The following is an 18519-nucleotide window of genomic DNA, read 5'->3' as shown; positions in this document are numbered from 1 at the left end:
TCCCTCTTACCTTGTTTATAGATCTCTGTAATATCTGTCAATAATATAGTATATAATTAATTACCCATGTTCCCCTATTATTTAAGTTCCACGAGGATAAAGACTTGTTCATTTTTATATTTTTAATTCCTAAATACAGCTACACAGTAAGTACTCTTTTTAAACCAGAAGCCCAAATCAGAATTTTTGGTGATCAGATTCTAAGTAGGAAAGCCAAAAAGTTAATCTTGTTTTACTTAGAAGTAATAACAGTAACTTGAAGTATACTGTAAATGACTTAAAGTATTCTACCCCATTGTATCCATACACCATCTAGAAATTTTAAAGTTTCACATCCAAATTACATACTGCCTCTTTTACTCAGAAGCAGCACCCCCCAATTAAATATGCTTTGCTGTGCTTCTTAATAAGCAGTATAAGAAAAATACTGATTTTAGAACCTTTGATATTTCCAGTTAAAAGTATTTTTAGATTTTCCCAGATTGTAGCCCAAACCATACACAGAATCTAGAATTTTGGAAGATAACTGATCAGTCAATCTTGTACTTTACTGAAAAATGGCTTGCAATGCTTTCTGTGACACATGTGACCTGTTGGCATTTTTGTAACCCCCAAAGACTAAGATATTTATTAGCAGAAAGCTTGTTCCATACTTTTATTTCACAGCAACTTGTGAAGATACTCTGTAAGATATTCGAATTATAAGTGAATTAAAGTTTCCATTATAGATGACTAACAAAGGAGAAAAGAAGTTTAGTTATATTTAAAACGAGCAGCAGATTAGTGGACATGAGCCAGAACTAGAAAAAGTTCTAAGTCAAAAAGTTTGTTTGCTCACCAGTGATATCAATAGGTTCCAAAGCAAACGCTTCTTCCTCATTTGGAACAAGTGTTGTTTGATCAGTCATAGTTGGCATCGGTTCGACAGGATCCACTGAATCAGGGCTATCAGGCCCACCCACTATAAAAGCAGAAATTTGGTCACAAAAGGCTTGGCTATTTAATAATATATATCCAGCAAATGAGGGGGAAAAAAATCCCTTTGAGTAACTGAAAGAAACCCACGGGTTCCAAAGAAAAACACTTTTCTAGTTATAAGGTGGTCTCTCCAGTTGACCTATTGCCCGAAAAAGGGGGTGGAACACAGGGTTAAAGAGACTCAATCCAATCATAAGCACTGTTTTTAAGGAGATTTACAGCTTATTAAAAGCTGAAACTTTTAGTTTTTGGTCTTCTACAGTAAATATCTTTTTGGATGCCATCCATCATGCCCAGGATCACTGAACATGAAATGCTTACTTGATACATTATCATCCTCATCCATATCATCATGCGCAGGCTGTTCTGGCAACATCACCCCCGCCTCAGACAGGGCAGGGGGATCGTCAAAGATACCGCCGTCATTATTACTAATAAGTTTGTCATCTGAAATAGGGAATGTAATTTAGTTACAATTTGAAAAAGAAATGCTAAAAGAACAATAGCCAATCACTGGAAAAATAATGTTAAAATGGATTAAAGTAAAAAATTTAAATCTGTAGTCAATATGCATCTGTTCAAGGTAGTATACAAAAGTATAAAACACTTAACATATGAAAAAAAATCTCTTAATTTTAAAACATATATTTACTTAAACACAAATAGAGCACTTCGAAGAATTAGTAAAACTCCAAGACAAGCAGTTTAAAACTCCAAGACAAGCAGTTTTAAACAAAATCAGGTATTGTTAAAACATTTTTAGGCTACAGGTTTACAGAAGACTTTTACTGAACCAACTGGTGACAATTTGCACATATATACCTAGAGAGATGCTCAGGACTAAGAATTAGCAACTGCTCTAAAACCCCGCAACTAAATAAAGAAATTATGTTAGAATAATCACCTTGTTGTGACTTACCTAATATACCACCATCATTTCCTTCTCCAAAATTGTCATCCTTATATTGGTCTTCATATTCTAAATGGTTAATCTTCTCATTCAGATTGCTGGTGCTCTGTTCAGGCTCTAATAGGAGGTTAGAAGCACCAGTGCTCACTAACATGTCATCATCCTCGAAAGCGCTACCTTCTCTCATTATTTCACGATCATCCATTCCAAAGTCACCTAAACAAATTTTAGTTGGTCATTAGTTGAAAAAAAGTCAGAAACATCACCGAATCAAAAGAAAATGGCTAATGATTTATTTTAGTTATAATGTCACATTTGCTTACTGAAGTCTTATTTATCTTTGAATATTAAAACATCTAGTTTAAACTTTAAATCTTTATTATATTTCATAAACTGATTCTGGTGCATAATGAGAAAATTCAAATATAAGATCCAAATTTAGGTTACCCTAAATACATTACATAATTTTAACATTATAGCTAGTGGCTAATGATTTCTCTATTACCAAAATCATTTTCTTGTAGAATACTGATGTTTCCAACTTCTTCTCTCATGGTTATCTCTTCCACTCTACTCTGGTTCAGGCTGAACTGCTGGGCCACATCGATGTCACTTTAAGAGAATTTCAAATACAATGTAGTCTCAAGTCTCATTGTAATGTATTTATAAGGGAACACACATCTCAATTCTTTATATAAGCAAGAAAAAAAACCATACATACAACCTATGGAGCCTAAATATTTAATATTAAATAAATACAATCCAAGAATCTAAATGATGTGGAAGTTAATTTGTATTTAAATTTTAAAACTGTTAATGACCAGCAAGCAAAATATAATATGCTGAAATCACTACATAAGGCAACATGGTATACAGCGCAAAAACTTAGAGGATGCATGGGCTAGATAGGCATGGGTTTTCATCAGGGCCCTGCAACTTACAGGCTATGTGAACACTGAAGTTACTGGCTTTTCTGAGACTGTTTAGTACAAATGTGGAATACCATCGACCAAATTCAGAATGTAAATACTTCCAAACAAATCACCAGGTTTGTTCAGCAAATAAATGGCAAGGACAAACACACAAAAAACATGTAGCTCTGTTACAGGTTCTTACGAGAGACTTCTGAGACATATCAACCAAATGCAGGCTGGAAACTCTGTACAGACCGTAGCTGAAACAAAGCAGGGCGGGGGGAGCCTAAGCGTCAACTGGGGGCATTTGACTGCTGATTGTATATTATATTAAAGAATTATTGTAATTTTAAAAAAACTGTGGTAGTGTTATGGCTTTGTTTTAAAAATTCCTTGCCTCTAAAGGGATACATTCCAAGGTATTTACAGATGAAATAAAATAGTTATTTGCTTTAAAATAATCCATTGTTAGAAGGTCAATTGGGGAAATACAGCTGAGACCTTGAGCAACGTGGGATTTAGGGATTTTGACCCTGAAGTCAAAAATCCACATATAACTTTACAGACAGCCCTCTGTAACTGTGGTTCTGCATCCACTAATTCAACCAACCTCAGACTGTGTAGTACTGTAGCATGTATTTAGTGAAAAAAAATCTGCACATAAGTAGACCCTCCCAGGTGAAACCTGTCTAAGGGCCAATGGTACACATGAAATAAAACTGGCAATATATTGATAATGAAAGAAGCTGGATGATCAGTACCTGGGGTTCATAATATTTACTAATCTCTCTACTGTTTAGCTATGTTAAAAAATTCCACAAGAATATTTTAAAAATAAAATAGGAGTATAAAGAAAGGGAGGAAAAAGTAAAGCAGCCAAATAGTGCCTAGCACTAATTAACACAATAAATGCAAAATAAATCATAAATTTACTCCTATAATTAAAAGTCAAAGATCATTTTTTAAAAGAGCAGACAAATTTGTCAAAAAATAAATGGGGATTGGTGTAGAGGGTTTCTCGGATAACTGTGCTACTCAATCATTTGGAAAGTGACAGTCACTTCCCTGTCATGGTAATCATAGCTGAATTCTGAAGACTTGAGGGAAACAACATACCACAGTATTCTGCTGTAATGGCCATCTCTGTACAACTTTCTCTTCTTAAATGTTGTGTGACAATGACCCTTTCTTGCTCTTTATAGAAAGTTATCTCATATGTTTATTAAAAAAAGAAAACAAAAATTGTGGCTGAGTATAGCTTGGCCAAGATGATAAACTGGTAGATGACTTTAGTATATACCTCTGAAAAAAATCATGAAGCAACAGTTCAAGTCTTACTGATATCATTATGTAAAGCAAACAGCTAGACTGCTGTTCAGTTTACACAATGGTCTAAGCAAATCAGAATTCTCTTAGCTGTGTTAAAGCTGGCATCTTCTACATGATCTTACAGAAGAAACACTTCTAGGTTATGTGTTTCATATTTATACGCTACCCTAAATGAAAGCACATGCATTCTAGCTACATGTTAACGCAATGTCAAAACATCCCAAGAAAACTATGCATTTGTAAGCCAATAATGTTTTTTGCACCCCAAGTCAAAAAAAAAAAAAAGAAGAAGAGACAGAGAGAGACATACTCTAAGTCAGGCAATGGCTGATCAAAATCATGAAATTCTTCAGGTAAAGTAATAGCATTGTAAGCAGCTTCTCGATTTTCCTCAGGCAGGTCAACAACACCTGGAAAAGAAACGGTAAGCTTGAAGACCTGTGGCTACACCAAAGATTATCAAGGGGTCAAGGAAGGTAAAGTCAGTATAGGGAGGGAGGGAGACACAAAAGGGAAGAGATATGGGGACATATGTATATGTATAACTAATTCACTTTGTTATAAAGCAGAAACTAACACAAGATGTTAAAAAAAAAAAAGTCAGTATAATTTCTTAAGGTTATATTCCAGAAGGGTTGATAATATTTGCAAAGTACCACTGAAGCTCAAGTACTTTTGTTTTTTAAATAATCATTAGCCACATTACTTGTGTTACAAGAGGTCAAAGCACTAATTATGCATTAAACTGAGAAGTCTTTGAAAGGACGTATCAACAAGTAAATAAATATTAATAACAGTTTTCTAAATAAGCATGAAATTTATGAGGAAAAGGAATGACTGCAAAAAAATACCCCAAATGTTAAGAGGAACTGGTTATTTTAGGAAAGTGGGATTAAATTATTTCAATTTTCTTTACATTTTCCCCTATATTTTTCAAGTGGTCTATAATAAAAATGCATTGCTTTAGAAGATAAAAAGAAACAAAACATGTTATTTAAGCAAAATACACTTAGTAGCCACATATAAGAAATCATCGGCCTCTGCCTAAAGTGTCATGGCCCCCGCCTAAATATTTTACTTTTAACCAAATCTTAGATCTCAAAGATTTCACTATTTATATATTAAAATAAATGGAAGTATAAGAATATAACAACAGTAGAAATTACGGTATAAGGCATCTCTCCTACACACTGAGATTATTTTAATCAGAATAAAATTCTGTCAATGCTTTAAAAAATTATACAATAGTAATTATCTATGCAGATGCAAGTTTGGTTGCTAAAGTCCAATTTAGAATCAACTATTACCTAAAACAAAACAACAACGAAGAACTATAGAGAACATTTAATAAAGTCTCAACAACTTAAGCTAAAAATGAATTTGATTTTAAGACTACACTAAGGGCTTCCCTGGTGGCGCAGTGGTTGAGAGTCTGCCTGCCGATGCAGGGGACATGGGTTCGTGCCCCGGTCTGGGAAGATCTCACATGCCACGGAGCAGCTAGGCCCGTGAGCCATGGCCGCTGAGCCTGCGTGTCCGGAGCCTGTGCTCCACAACGGGAGAGGCCACAACGGTGAGAGGCCCGCGTACCACAAAAAAAAAAAAAAAAAAGAATACACTAAAATTATTCAGGAAAAAATTAAAATTCTAATATTTTCTTTCCTGAGCTTTTTAAAAATCACAGAACAATTAGTTTTCCACACTTCAACCTCTGATGATTGCTGAAAAAGGGGTTAAAAGAAAAAGGCAACTCCAAAGGATTAACAAAAAAGGTATAACTGTCATAATTCCATATGTAGAACAAAAATAAAATCGGTTTTCTCCCTTGAAACACTGCCTCTCTAAGCTCTGCCCCGTTTTTAAGGGGTTCCCTGTACTGCAATTAAAACAAAACAAACTACGCTCATCTAGCATATTTGCTTAGCAGTTTTTAAACTAAACACGATTAACTCCAAAGTTAAAAACAAAACAAAAAAGTCAACAATACCTGGCCGAAAAGCCATCTTTATCTTAATGAATGCTTCATTACAGTCTGCCAGGAGATATTTGGCTTTTCTGTGATAGATTCGAACTACTCCCAGTAAGAGATGTCCTGACGTTCGGAGTGCCATCTTCACCTGTGAATTAACATTACTCTAATTTATAAAGTTAATTTTCTGGATTTAGAGACGACTTCAAAGCTTGTATGTTGTGCAATTCATAGGCAATTTATATCTCTCCATACTTTTAACCATTTATTTGAAGTTACCTCACAATCATGTATATTTTATTTCTCACTGCCTTTACCTGTAAATTTCCTGAGTATACCCAAAGAATAGACTGGCAGAAATTCATGAATGAATATAGATGTGAAGGTAGCTATGAAGCAAGTATTAAGGCAATCCATGAACTGTTGTCATTAGCACATTAAGAAGTATGTGGCACTTTTGGTTGCCAATCTAGAGTCATTGCTCCTTGCTGGCTAACTGAACTCTGATTTTACTTGGGAAGTGAAATGTCCCCAGTCTTGAAGGATGACTGTCTCATTCTTCTCTGCTGGTGCTTGTTTTTGAGCAGGCATGTAACCCAGTTCAGCCAACGAGAAGTGTCAAGTAGGTCAGAGAATTTCTGAGAAAGATTTTCCCAATTAAAACAAAACAAAACAACGAACACCCCTCCCTTCCTTCTCCCCTTCCTGCACTGTGAGTAGGTGGAGCCTGTAGCTGCCTGCAGTACCCCCGTAACTGCAAGGCCGTCTGCATGAGGACAAGAAGCCACTAAATTAAGAAAGGTGAGTCCTTGGATGACATCTTTGAACTGCTGAACCTAGATCTTCCTATTTCTAAACTTCTAGTTAAATAAGACTGTTAATTTCCTTATTGTTTAAGCCACTTTTCACTGAGTTTTTATTACCTGACTCGAAAGCATACTAACTGATAAAGGATAATGGTATCCATTTTTCTTCACAAGAAAATACATTCCTCAGCCTGTATTTTATCAAGGTAGATCTTGATCAGTGCTTAGGGGGATCCAGTATGTGGGATGAGACAGAGTAGTTGGAAAAGAATGAGAGAAGTAAATACCCAATCTAAATAGAATGATTCAAAATTCCTCTGGTTATAATAAGAATTTTTTTTTTTTTAAGAACAAGAAAACATGAGCTCAACTTTACCAGATTGTTTTCCAGATAACACCATAAAAACATCAAATTTTTAAGTAGCAAAGAAAGCTGTTAAATATTTGCTTAAAGTTTAAATTAAATTATGCTTAGTACACTATGTTACTTATAACTTACAAATACAATGTGTTGTTTTATTTAATATGGGTACTCTCTATAGCAGTCTAGAATCCTATTTACAATAACTCTCAGGCTCTATATTTATGGTCACATCTCATAACAGCATAAATTATAAAGTTTAGTGTTATAAATTCTTAAGTATCTAAAACTGTAATAAATTTATAACTAAATCTAGGACTTATCTGATGATAAATCCCTGATATGAAAAATAATACCCAATTAAAATACTGCTCATAATGGAAAATGAAAATCTCCCTTTATGGTGTAGTCTTAGGAACTTTAAAATTACTGCTGACTGCACCTTCACCTAAGAAAAAAGGAGGGAAAAAACCCCCAATCTTGGCATGCCATTATCTTGTCCAGAATTAGCAACTTTTAAAAGGTGGTGTTTAAACAAAAACATGGAGATACAGAGAAGAGAGTAGTGGTTACCTTAGGAGAAGGGTATGGGGGAAAGGCAAAATGGCTAAAGGGGATCAACTGTATGGTAATGGATGAAAACTAAATTTTTGGTGGTGAGCACACTGTGGGGTATACAGAAGTAGAAATATAAAACCTATATAATGTTATAAATCAATGTTACCTCAAAGTAAATTTCTTAAAAATGCAGATAATAAAGTAGTCACCTCATTAAATAAAAAGGTGGTGTTTGGGCCAAGTCTTTCTTTCTGGATTAGTTTGGTTCAGAGTTCAGTCCCGGAATAGGTAAAATGAGGTGTGGCATTTTTGCTGTTGAACTAGCTCATGTTAAGAGTGGAGGTATAATCAAGAACACAGGCTATACATCCAAGGAAAACTCTGATCTGCAGGGATTTAAGAGGGGCTGTTCCAACCAGAGACGGAGAGGGGAAGGGGGGAGAGAGAACGCATGCAGCCTCAAGGAGCAATTTGTCTGCCACTTGTTCTAAACGACTAAACCAACATTTCACCACAAGAACTGCACAACAAAAGCAGACATTAGAAATTTTCAGGTCAGTTCACCCTGTGGAGATATCTATTGTGATACATTCTATCACAATAAAACAAAATCAATCAATCAAATAAAAACACACTTAGAAATGGTTTTTAAAGTTGTAGTGTCCCTAATGGGGTACAAAGTACTCTGCACATACTATGAAAAAGTTTGTTATCCTTTTAAGCCAAATCACCCTCAATACTTGCTTATGGATGTTAAAGATTAGCCACACATATCAATTTCAAGAAAAGAGTTCAATTTCTCCTTTCTCCATTCACCTAACTGAGTAAGCAGACCTATAAAAAGAAAATATCATCTTCTCAAACAATTCGACCAGCAGTGCACACTGGTGCAATTTCCCCACAGAACAATTGTTAATGCACATCAGAAATCTTAAAATAAGTATATCACCTGCTCCAATAATTATATTCCTAAACATCAACATTAAGGAAAGACAGAGAACAAAAGATTTTACAAGTAACAGTTACTAAATGGCTGTTTTTTAAAGAGAGGAAAACAAAAACTTGTAATCCTACCACCTAGAGAAACCTTTAGTAATATTTTAATATGCCTTCTAGGCTTTTATATATGCATAAACACAATTTTTCTTTTTGTGTGCACGTGTACACAAAAAACTGTATTATACTGTTTTGTAATGAGCCTGCTGCCAGGAAAAGCTCTGTTCATAGCATTATCATAATTTTTAATGGTTGCATTATACAGACCAGAGGAATTAAATTCAAAAAATTTGGAAAAAATATGGATTATTTCCCTCCCTCCCAAAGAAGCTGGTCAAACAAATCATACACAATCAAAATGATAAATTTCAGGTCCATAATCCTTTATATGAAGTCCTAGGGGCCAAATGTGTTTTGGAATTCAGAGCTTTTTGAATATTATAAAGGTAATGCAGTGCACATGCCGTTTATTAAAACATTCCCAAGAGTGTCTGCAGCAGCTCCCCATAACCATACACATTAGTATTTCTACAGTGAATTTATGAAAACACAAATGACCTCACTTCAATTTTGGTCAAGTTGTGTTTCTGGGTTTTTTTGTGTATTTAAGTTCTGTGGGTAAAAGACTATGACAATGTACAATGCAACCATTAAAAATGATGGCAGAGTTATGAACAGAGCTTTTCCTGAATGCAGTCCTGTTACAAAACTTACAGTGCAGTTTTTTTATACATGCATAAAAAAGGAGAAAAATTACATGTATAACACATGCACCCATAAAAGTCTAGAAGACATAGCAAAATACTAAAGGTTTCTCTAGGTGGTAGAACTACAGGTCATTCATTTTCCCCTGTTTGTAAAGTTTTGTAATTAGTATTGTCTTAGAAATAACATAATAGAAACATCTTTAACACCAATAAATTCTACACTGTAACTCTAAAACCAGTTGAATTTCCATATACAGATAGAAATTTTATAATTTACTCTAATTCCAAATACAAACTTTCACTTCTCTCCTGTGAAACATTTATTTTCCCAGAAAACTTTTCTGAACAAGTCTCTGCTACATCCCACCTTTATTCCTGGGATCCCCTTGCTCCTTCAGCAGTAAAGAACTACTCTTATTTAACACACTATACCAGCATTGTCCAAACTGTTAATTCTAAGAGGAGCTCCCAATGCTGATCCAGGGAGCTGCAATCTGGAATGCTTTCAAAATAGGAAAACTGGTACATGTATGTGTGTACGCATATGCATAAATACAAAGCCCAGGAGAGGACCTTTAAAACACAGATGTGATATGTGTATGTGAATATATAAAAATTATATTCAAGGACTATACCTTTATTTTGAGATTAGCCCTTCATACATTTTTAAAGTCAACCTGTCTGTTCCTCAATGAAATGCTCATGATGTTAGCAGCTATAATTGTGACTGTTTGTTTGAATGGTCTTTCCTTGGCAACACAAAAAACACATATTAAGTCATACTATTTGTGAAATACAAGGGTGGAAACCACTGCTTCAGAAGTTTCAGAGGATATCAATAAAATCTCCTCTAGAAACAGAGTAGTAAGCAAGGCAGATAAGGTAAGGACATTCATGAGGCTTCCATTCTAGGGGAACACAGTAATTAAATATTTAGGGAAAGATGGCCAAGTACAAAAGTTCTACGATGGGGAAAAGTTCTGGTATCTTCAAGAAACAGCAAGTAGGCCTGGGAAGCTGAGGTGGAGCAAGTGTTCTGGATACTATTTGCTACGTGGATAAAGTATCAATAGTTAGATCTGGCCCCTGCAACATTTTCTAATTAGTGGGTCCTTATTTTGAAAACTTTGTAAATTCCTCAATCAGGAATACCTATACACATATTTAGTATAAAAAACATCTAGAAAGTTAAATATAAAATATTTGGGTACTGCCCAAACATGCTTATCTGCCACTGAAAGAGGCAAATGAAGATATCTGTGTACTCAACAGAATTTTTAAAGAGAAGAGAGTATCAAATTGAAACTCTGGCTATGGATTTTCTTTACCTCCAATATACATGGGTGCCTACCTAAGAAGCTGTTTTTATAGAATTCTATTTCACACATCAATGAACAATCAACAAAGTGAATAAAAATATCAACATCAAACATACCTTTGGTGAGATGATACTCTCCACACTGCTCTCTAAATTACACTCAAACACATGGGCTTTGGTTAGCTTCTTATCCCAGTGGGCCGCTAGCCAAATTTTGGCCAGAGGCCCTCTTTTACTGAGGACAAAATGTGCGTAGAACATTGTTCTGGTTGACTATGAAACAGGAGGAAACCTGAAGGGGACAAAAAGTTAATGCAAACAACACCACGTGAGAACTGAATTATTTATCAAGACATACAAGAAACCTGAAAATAAAAGTCTCCGATTCTTCTAAATATGAAAACTATGAAAGGCTTGAGTGAAGTATAGTATGCATATAAAAAACAATCTATTGTTTAATTTTGAGAAGGTAAGAAAAGATCCCCCCAAATGCTAAGCTGAAAGGTAAGGGGACAAGTCAGGTCACTTCCATGCCCTATTGTCATCTTAAAAGTGCTGGTTTGGTTTTTTTCCTTTAAGTAAAAACTGTCTTCAGAAAACTCTTCTTTTTGAAGTTCCATCAAGTGTTAATTCCATTCCTATCCTGATTACTAACTGTAAAAATGTCTGCTTCTGGCCAAAAGCCAGAAAATATATTCTTCATGACAAGAAAAGAATGTCCAAGAAGAAAAACACTCAGGCACAGATATTAATCAATGAGGAAATTTCCATGTTTAGAACCCCATTAAAAACTGAGATTCTTAGCTAAATGCATTATATAATAATTGCTACCTCATGACAAGCATTTCATATTTCACCAAGCAGATAAGTAAGTGGGTTGGCCCCATTTTACAGGTAAGCAGTTTTCAAAAGCTGAGCCTTAAAAAGATGAAGCAGTGTATAGTTTTCTCAACTCAGGAATCTGGAAAGCACTTGATTACTAAATTCAGGACAATGATACAGTATACAATTTAACTCATGACTGAAATAGTCTTAGTAGAAACACAAGTATGTTATTCTTTTATTTTCCTTTTAGTAACCTAATGTATTAATACCTAAGAAAAAAAAAAGGCAGCCTGCAAAACTCCAGCTTGGAGAGCATATGAACGGTGTAAAAAGATAATTTCCCTTATATCATGTATTTTCCCTTTTCCACAGAAAACTTTAGAAAATCTATTTTGCCAACTGAATTTTTTCTGAAATGTCCGTAACACTAAAAAAAGGTAAGTCATGCTTTTACAGAAAGAAACTCAAGCACACCCAAAACACATAAAAACTAATTAAAATTTAAAAATTTTTAAAACTTATGTCACACCTATCCCTTGCTCCCTACCATTCCTAAGTCCTGGCAACCACCGCTCTGTTCTTTACTCAAATTTTATCATTTTGAGAATGTTATATAAACGGAATCATACAGTATGTGACTTTTTGGAACAGCTTCTTGGATTCGGCATCATGATACAAATTCATCCAAGTGTGTGTTGCATGTCTTAACAGTATGTTCCCTTTCATTGCTGAGCAGCATTCCACGGGGGTGGTTATAGTACCACAATTTGCTTAGCCATTTACCTATTGAAGGACATTCGGTTGTTTCCAGTTTTTGGCTATTTCAAATAAAGCTACTGTAAATATTAGTGTACACAGACTTGGTGAATGTTAATTTTTCATTTTTCCAAGACAAATGTTCTGTGGTGTTATTGGACAGCATGATAAGTGTTCCTTTAGTTTTTAAAGAAACTTTAACACTGCTCCTATCAAAACTCTAATGAGGTTTTTTAATAGCTACTGACAAGATTTTTCTAAAACTCATAAGGGAAGGCAAAAGACCCAGAATAGCTAAAAGTATTTTGAAAAAGAAAAATAAAGTGGGAAGAATCAGTCTACCCAATTTTAAGACTTATTATATAGCTACAACAGTCAACACTGTGTGAAGAGAAAGATACACAGATCAATCACAGATCAATGGAGCAGAGAACCCAGAAATAGATCCACACAATTAAGTCCAACTGATTTTTCACAAAGATGCAGAAGCAATTCAAAGAAGGAAGGTAGTCTTTTAGTCTTTGACAAATGGCGCTTGAGTGATCAGACATCACCCATAGGCCAAAAAAAAAAAGAAGACCTCAACCCAAACCTCACACATTATATAAAAATTAAGTCAAAATAAATCGCAGACTTAAATGTAAAACTATAAAATTTTAAGGAGAAAACCACAAAGGAACACCTTTGATATCTAAAGCTTGGTAAGAATTTTTAGACATTGTACCAAAAACATGTCCTATAAAGGAAAAGAACCTAACATTAAGGAGCCCACTGAGGATGCAAAGACAAGACAGAAGATGGGAAAAAATATTTGCAAACCACATATCTGAAAAGGACCTGGATCCAGAATATATAAAGAACTCTCAAAACTAAAAGAGTTGAAAAAAAAAAAAATCCAACTAGAAATGGGCAAAAAAAAAAAAAAAAAAAAAGGACATTTCAAGGAAGAGAATATACCGATGGCAAATTAAAAACAAGAAAGATGTTCAGCATCACTAGTCATTAGGAAAATGCAAATTAAGACCCAATAAGATATCACTGCACACCTCTTATAGGAGCTAAAATAAAACATAATGGCAACAGGAAGCAAATGCTGGTGGGGATACAGAGACGCTGCCATTTCTCATACACTGCTATTGGGAATGCACAATTTCTTTTGAATTAGCTTAAGAAAAAAGACCCAGAGTAAGTTAACTCGAATTTTCATGTTTTTACAAAGGGACTGTAAATTTTAAACGAGAAGTTTGCTTATTGTACTTTCAATTAAAAACTATACTCATTCTTTCCAATAAGGTACAGAAAATACACACATATTAGTTAATGTATCCCAGGCAAGAGATTTTATGCCTGTCAAAAATGTTTGGGAGGGGGCTTCCCTGGTGGCGCAGTGGTTGAGAGTCCGCCTGCCGATGCAGGGTTCGTGCCCCGGTCCGGGAAGATCCCATATGCTGCAGAGCGGCTGGGCCCGTGAGCCATGGCCGCTGAGCCTGAGCGTCCAGAGCCTGTGCTCCGCAACAGGAGAGGCCCATGCACCGCAAAAAAAAAAAAAAAAAAAAAAAAAGTTTGGGAGGGTGGTGCAAGAGTAATTCAGTCAGGTTTGCCTCATCTCCAGTTTCCATCACTTAATGGAATTTTCAATCTCTGAACCAGATGCTTCCAGGGGATCATTAATTCACACTAGGAAAATTTTCTCTGAAGAAAAAAATAAAATAGGCTTCATCAACTGCCTAATGATGTGAACTTTTTCTCTCAAATGTGGAGTTAAGAAAAGAACTAAGGAATACTAAACTAGGAAGAATTCGGATCAAATGCTCTAAGGTAAAAGCATTAAATAACAACACCTCAAGTGCACCTTCTATTCCACTTAGCAGATCAAAATTTGCTTCCTATAATCAAAGAGAGCCTCCTATGTTGCAGCGCTTCTACTTCAAGCCTTAAAGTTTGTTAGCATAAAAATTAAGCTGCCTCTACAGCATTATAAATATAATCTACAGGATTTCGTAGAAATCCAATATAGCTCTATGTTCTCAGAAATACAATCACTGTCATACACAATAAGCTCCAAGTATCACTATAAAAGATAGTCATGTTCCAAATAAGTAAAAAAAACTCTTACTATTTGGCTCCTAGAATACTCCCTGCTGCGTGTCAACTACTAAATAAGTGTTTAATGAACAAGGAAATGAAATACACCAAGTGATCTCATAATTGATACATGTAAAAAATTCTGGAAATTTTAGAAATTGAAACTGGCACGTCTCAACAGGTGTCAGCAGTTCATGGCCAGCACTTCAGCTGCTAGTCAAGAGTACCATGCCTAAAATATCCCAGCTATGCCCAGGCAGAGATTCCTAAACGGACACTTTCTTGGCATTGGATGGGGAGTAACTAAAGCAGAGTGGTGCTAAAATTAATCTGGGAAACAATTAGCAAGAGGAAATCACCTTAATAACTAAAGGAAGCCTGATGTACAGCAGTGGGTCAACTATTGGCTTGAACCTAAATAAGAATAAAGTGTAATCATTGTTGCCTTTTAAACCATTTTTTTTTCCCTTAGTAATACCAAACCTTTAACCAATCTTTAAAGAAGATTGGTTGAAAGTTTTAAAGATTCTAAATTTTGCTAATTCTTTACAAAAGATCTTAGCAGAAAGTCTGCATTTGGTCAAAAAGCACAGCTTACCAATTTCATGATTGCTCAATTTTTTTCTAAAGCAGCAAACAACTTTTAAAAATTGATCCTAAAAAGTAATTTAAATCTGAGGTGAAATGACAGACTGATAATTTAGAACATATTCAGGAACGCAAAAACGGCGATTTCTTTAAGATGTTTCTAAAAAACCAAAGTCAAATTACAGCTCATGATTCTACAATGATGTTAAATCATTATAATATTTCACCCATCTGTTAAAAAGCAGGGCAGGATACCGGTTGCATAAATTGGTATGACCTCTTTGAAGGGCAATGTGGCAACATCTCATACTTTCCAGCAAGAAACTGCACTTCCAGTAATAAACCAAAAGTATATTTGAGGATGTGTAATAACAATTAAAAAAAAAAAACTTACTAAGCTCTAAGTATTTTATGTGTCCATCCTCTTCGTGATAGTCTTAGAAGATAAATACTGGCCCATTTTACAAACCAGGAAAAGGAGAAAAGGAGAAGATAAGGAATGTGGCAAAGGTCACCAGCATTTAATGTGAGTGGAACTTGAACTTCAGAGCCCACAAGTCTAACTAAACACTATGTTGCCTTGCCAGCATGACTTTTAATAGCAAAGTATTAGAAATAACCTACCTAGCCCTTAATAAGTGACTTTTAGCAAATTAATACAATCATACAATAGAATTCCCATGCACTCTTAAACAATGATAAAAGAGAGCTCTCTCTATACATGTATACAAACATGCATTTGCATGAGCCAAAAATATCTATGGAGTGCAAACAAAACTGATGACACCGGTCACCTTTGGAACCTGTGTCCAGTGAGAAAGTGAGGACTACCCTTCTGTACTGTTGGACTTTTTTTTCTTTTGTAACTTATGGCATACACAAACGTCATCTATTCAAAGTAAAAACAATTATTTTGGGGGTGCTTTGCCAGTAACTAGCATGTTAAGCTGCTTAATCTGTGTAGTTCACTTTCCCTAACTATAAAAAACTGGAAGGTGGAAATTCAGTGATAACTAACCTTAGAAAACATCAACATCGAACTCAGATAAGAATGGAACCATCTCTTTGGGGGTGCTTGGGGAGTGTCTCAGGGACAGAAGGTATTTCCAACCCTGCACCCTAGAGCTCCCCTCCCTTTTGATACTAATGTTCTTTGAAGAAGAGTTTTACAATCGGACAGTCCTAGGTTCAAACTCAGCTCCCTCCACAGTTGTTTTGTAAGGGTTAAAAGTGAATTAACATCTGAGTCTTAGCCTTCTCATCTATAAAATGGGGATGCTTCCCGAACAATATTATGAGAATTAAACAGAACATCATACCCAACACAATGCCACTATAGACACAAATAGTTACTTTGGAAAAAAAATCTCCCGCAGAGCACATACCAGCTATCATGATCATGCCTAACAATTCTGACATCACAACATTTAAACAAAACCCACAAGATCTTTATTTCTGATATTAGAAATTTCCCTTTGTACCAAACTATAAAGATAAAACTTCTGAGAATCTTTATGTTCCAATAAATAGGAACTCACCAGGAAAGAAATTCTCATCCTTAAGAAAAGTTAATCCTAGATTGTACTAATGCGTTGCCTCTATAAACACAAGAAAGGTAAAAGCTATGCTCTATCAATGTAATTCTGACTTGTATACAAAAAGGTATTATGTCCACTGAGTTATGCACTGCTGTCACCTCATCTACAAACTGGTAATAATTTAATCATTGGGTATGGCATACATCCTCATCAATGCCTTTTTAAAAGTAATTGATTAGTTGCTTCCAACATGAAACAAAGTAATTTAATGACTCTACAACTTAGGAAAGCTTCTCCAGCCTGTCTTCAACATTCCGCACAACCACACAGATCCCTGGCATTTACATTCGTTGGAAGAAAATGGGAATTTGTTTCTGGAATTCAATGATATTCTAAACAATATATGGAGAGCAGATGTTAACTTTCGCTTGCAAAGGGAAGCCGATGAACAGTAGCCTTTACCAGAAACTCTTAAAAACTCAAGCGCGTTTTTGAACACTGAAAGCCTAACAAATCGTAAGGTGGCCAAACCCTCCAGCGTTTCCCTCTTTCAAATTTGAAGAAGGCCGCTAAGTCTGGCAGCAGCACAGCTCGACAGTGTCACCGCACACTATCACAGCAGATCATTCTCAAAGCCTTTCTCAGCGAGGAAGGAGACACCAGGCATTTGTCAGAAACGCCCCCCCCCCCCCGCACCAAATACAACACTCAATATCCTCAATCGCTAGGAAAGCCAGGGAGGAAAACCAATTATGCTAATTTCCTAAGAATCAGAGGCAACTTCCCTTGATCGCGTTTTCTATGGGTCTAGCCAATATTTGATATCTCCAGCGTAACCATTTTCCTTAAAAAAAAAAAAAAAAAAAACAGAAAAAAAAAACGGGGAAGGGGGAGCAACACTGGTCCCTGGCGAGGAGCCCGCCCCGTCCTCCGGCCCCACCGTGGCCGCGATGGCAGGGCCCGCGTGTCTCCTACCCCCGCACCCACGCTCGGCGGACGGCTGCGGCCCCTCGGAGCTGGCGTCGCGGGCGGCCAGCCCGCCGCCGCCGCCGCCGCCTCCCGCGTCTTCCCAGACAGCCATTTTCACCCGAAGAGTAGGCGGCCCGGTGCCCAGAGCGCGCTCGTTCAAACCTCCTCCTCGCCCTCCGGTGCCCAGAGCCGCGTCTCCCCGAGAGACCGACCGAGTAACTGCTTCTTTGGCCTTGGAATAGACCTGAACCATTTGTTACCCAATAGACAATGATGCGGGCCCAGGCTGCGCGGGTCCCGGCCGAGGGTGGGCACCTGGGCAAGGGGCCTGGGCGGCGGCGCAGCGGTTCGGGAGCTCGGAGGGTGGCAGCACTGCCCCGACCCGGGGCGCAGGCAGTGCCGACGGCTCCCTCGCCCTCCCCCCCGCCCCTCCTCCGGAGTCCGGTTCCCCGACGGCAAGACGGCAGGGAACGGGGGAGGGGAAGAGAGCCGGAGGAAAAGAAGGGGTCGGCCGACTATCTTACCTTGTTCTCCGCCGGGAGTTGGGCGGGCTGGGTGGCCTGGGGAGGGGAAAAGGGTCGGGGGAGGGGGCGGGGAAAGGGGGGGAGCCCTTGTGAGTTGTAGCTTCGGAGCTGCTCCCGCCGCCGCCACGGCCGCCGCCTCCTTCCCGATTCACTCAAACAAACAAGATGGCTGCCGTTACGCCGCGGCTCTTCCTGCCGCCCAAATCCTCGGTTCAAATCGGCAGGATGTTTACGGTCAAAATGGTACCTGTGCGCCTGCGCAGCCAGCCTAAGACCCAGAAGGAGCAACGCAGGCGCAGCGACCATTTCCTTTTCTTTGGAACCCGCCTTCTGGTTGAGCAGTCCCGAACTGAGCAAGCGCAAAGGTGATTCTCTTGCTAGAGGGTCT

General features: G+C 37.1%; 1 protein-coding gene across 1 annotated transcript in view; it reads right to left on the bottom strand.

The window, feature by feature from the left end:
- RAD21 (RAD21 cohesin complex component) overlaps positions 1-18316 on the bottom strand; it is a 28059-nt gene extending 9743 nt beyond the window's left edge. Inside the window, exons 1-8 of the mRNA XM_029222824.1 lie at positions 18132-18316; positions 10964-11138; positions 6119-6248; positions 4442-4541; positions 2394-2500; positions 1898-2104; positions 1300-1425; positions 839-961 (exon numbers count right to left, since the gene is read on the bottom strand). Coding sequence (XP_029078657.1) covers positions 839-961; positions 1300-1425; positions 1898-2104; positions 2394-2500; positions 4442-4541; positions 6119-6248; positions 10964-11107 — 937 coding nt within the window. The 5' untranslated portion in view covers positions 11108-11138; positions 18132-18316. The remainder of the gene's footprint in view (positions 1-838; positions 962-1299; positions 1426-1897; positions 2105-2393; positions 2501-4441; positions 4542-6118; positions 6249-10963; positions 11139-18131) is intronic.
- Between the last annotated feature and the right edge of the window lie 203 nt (positions 18317-18519).

Source organism: Monodon monoceros, unplaced genomic scaffold, assembly GCF_005190385.1.
Source record: "Monodon monoceros isolate NGI ecotype Baffin Bay Population unplaced genomic scaffold, NGI_Narwhal_1 Super_Scaffold_14, whole genome shotgun sequence".
NCBI classification, from domain to species: Eukaryota; Metazoa; Chordata; class Mammalia; order Artiodactyla; family Monodontidae; genus Monodon; species Monodon monoceros.
Note: the sequence above shows the minus strand (reverse complement) of the source record. Positions and strands in the feature narration are given on the sequence as shown.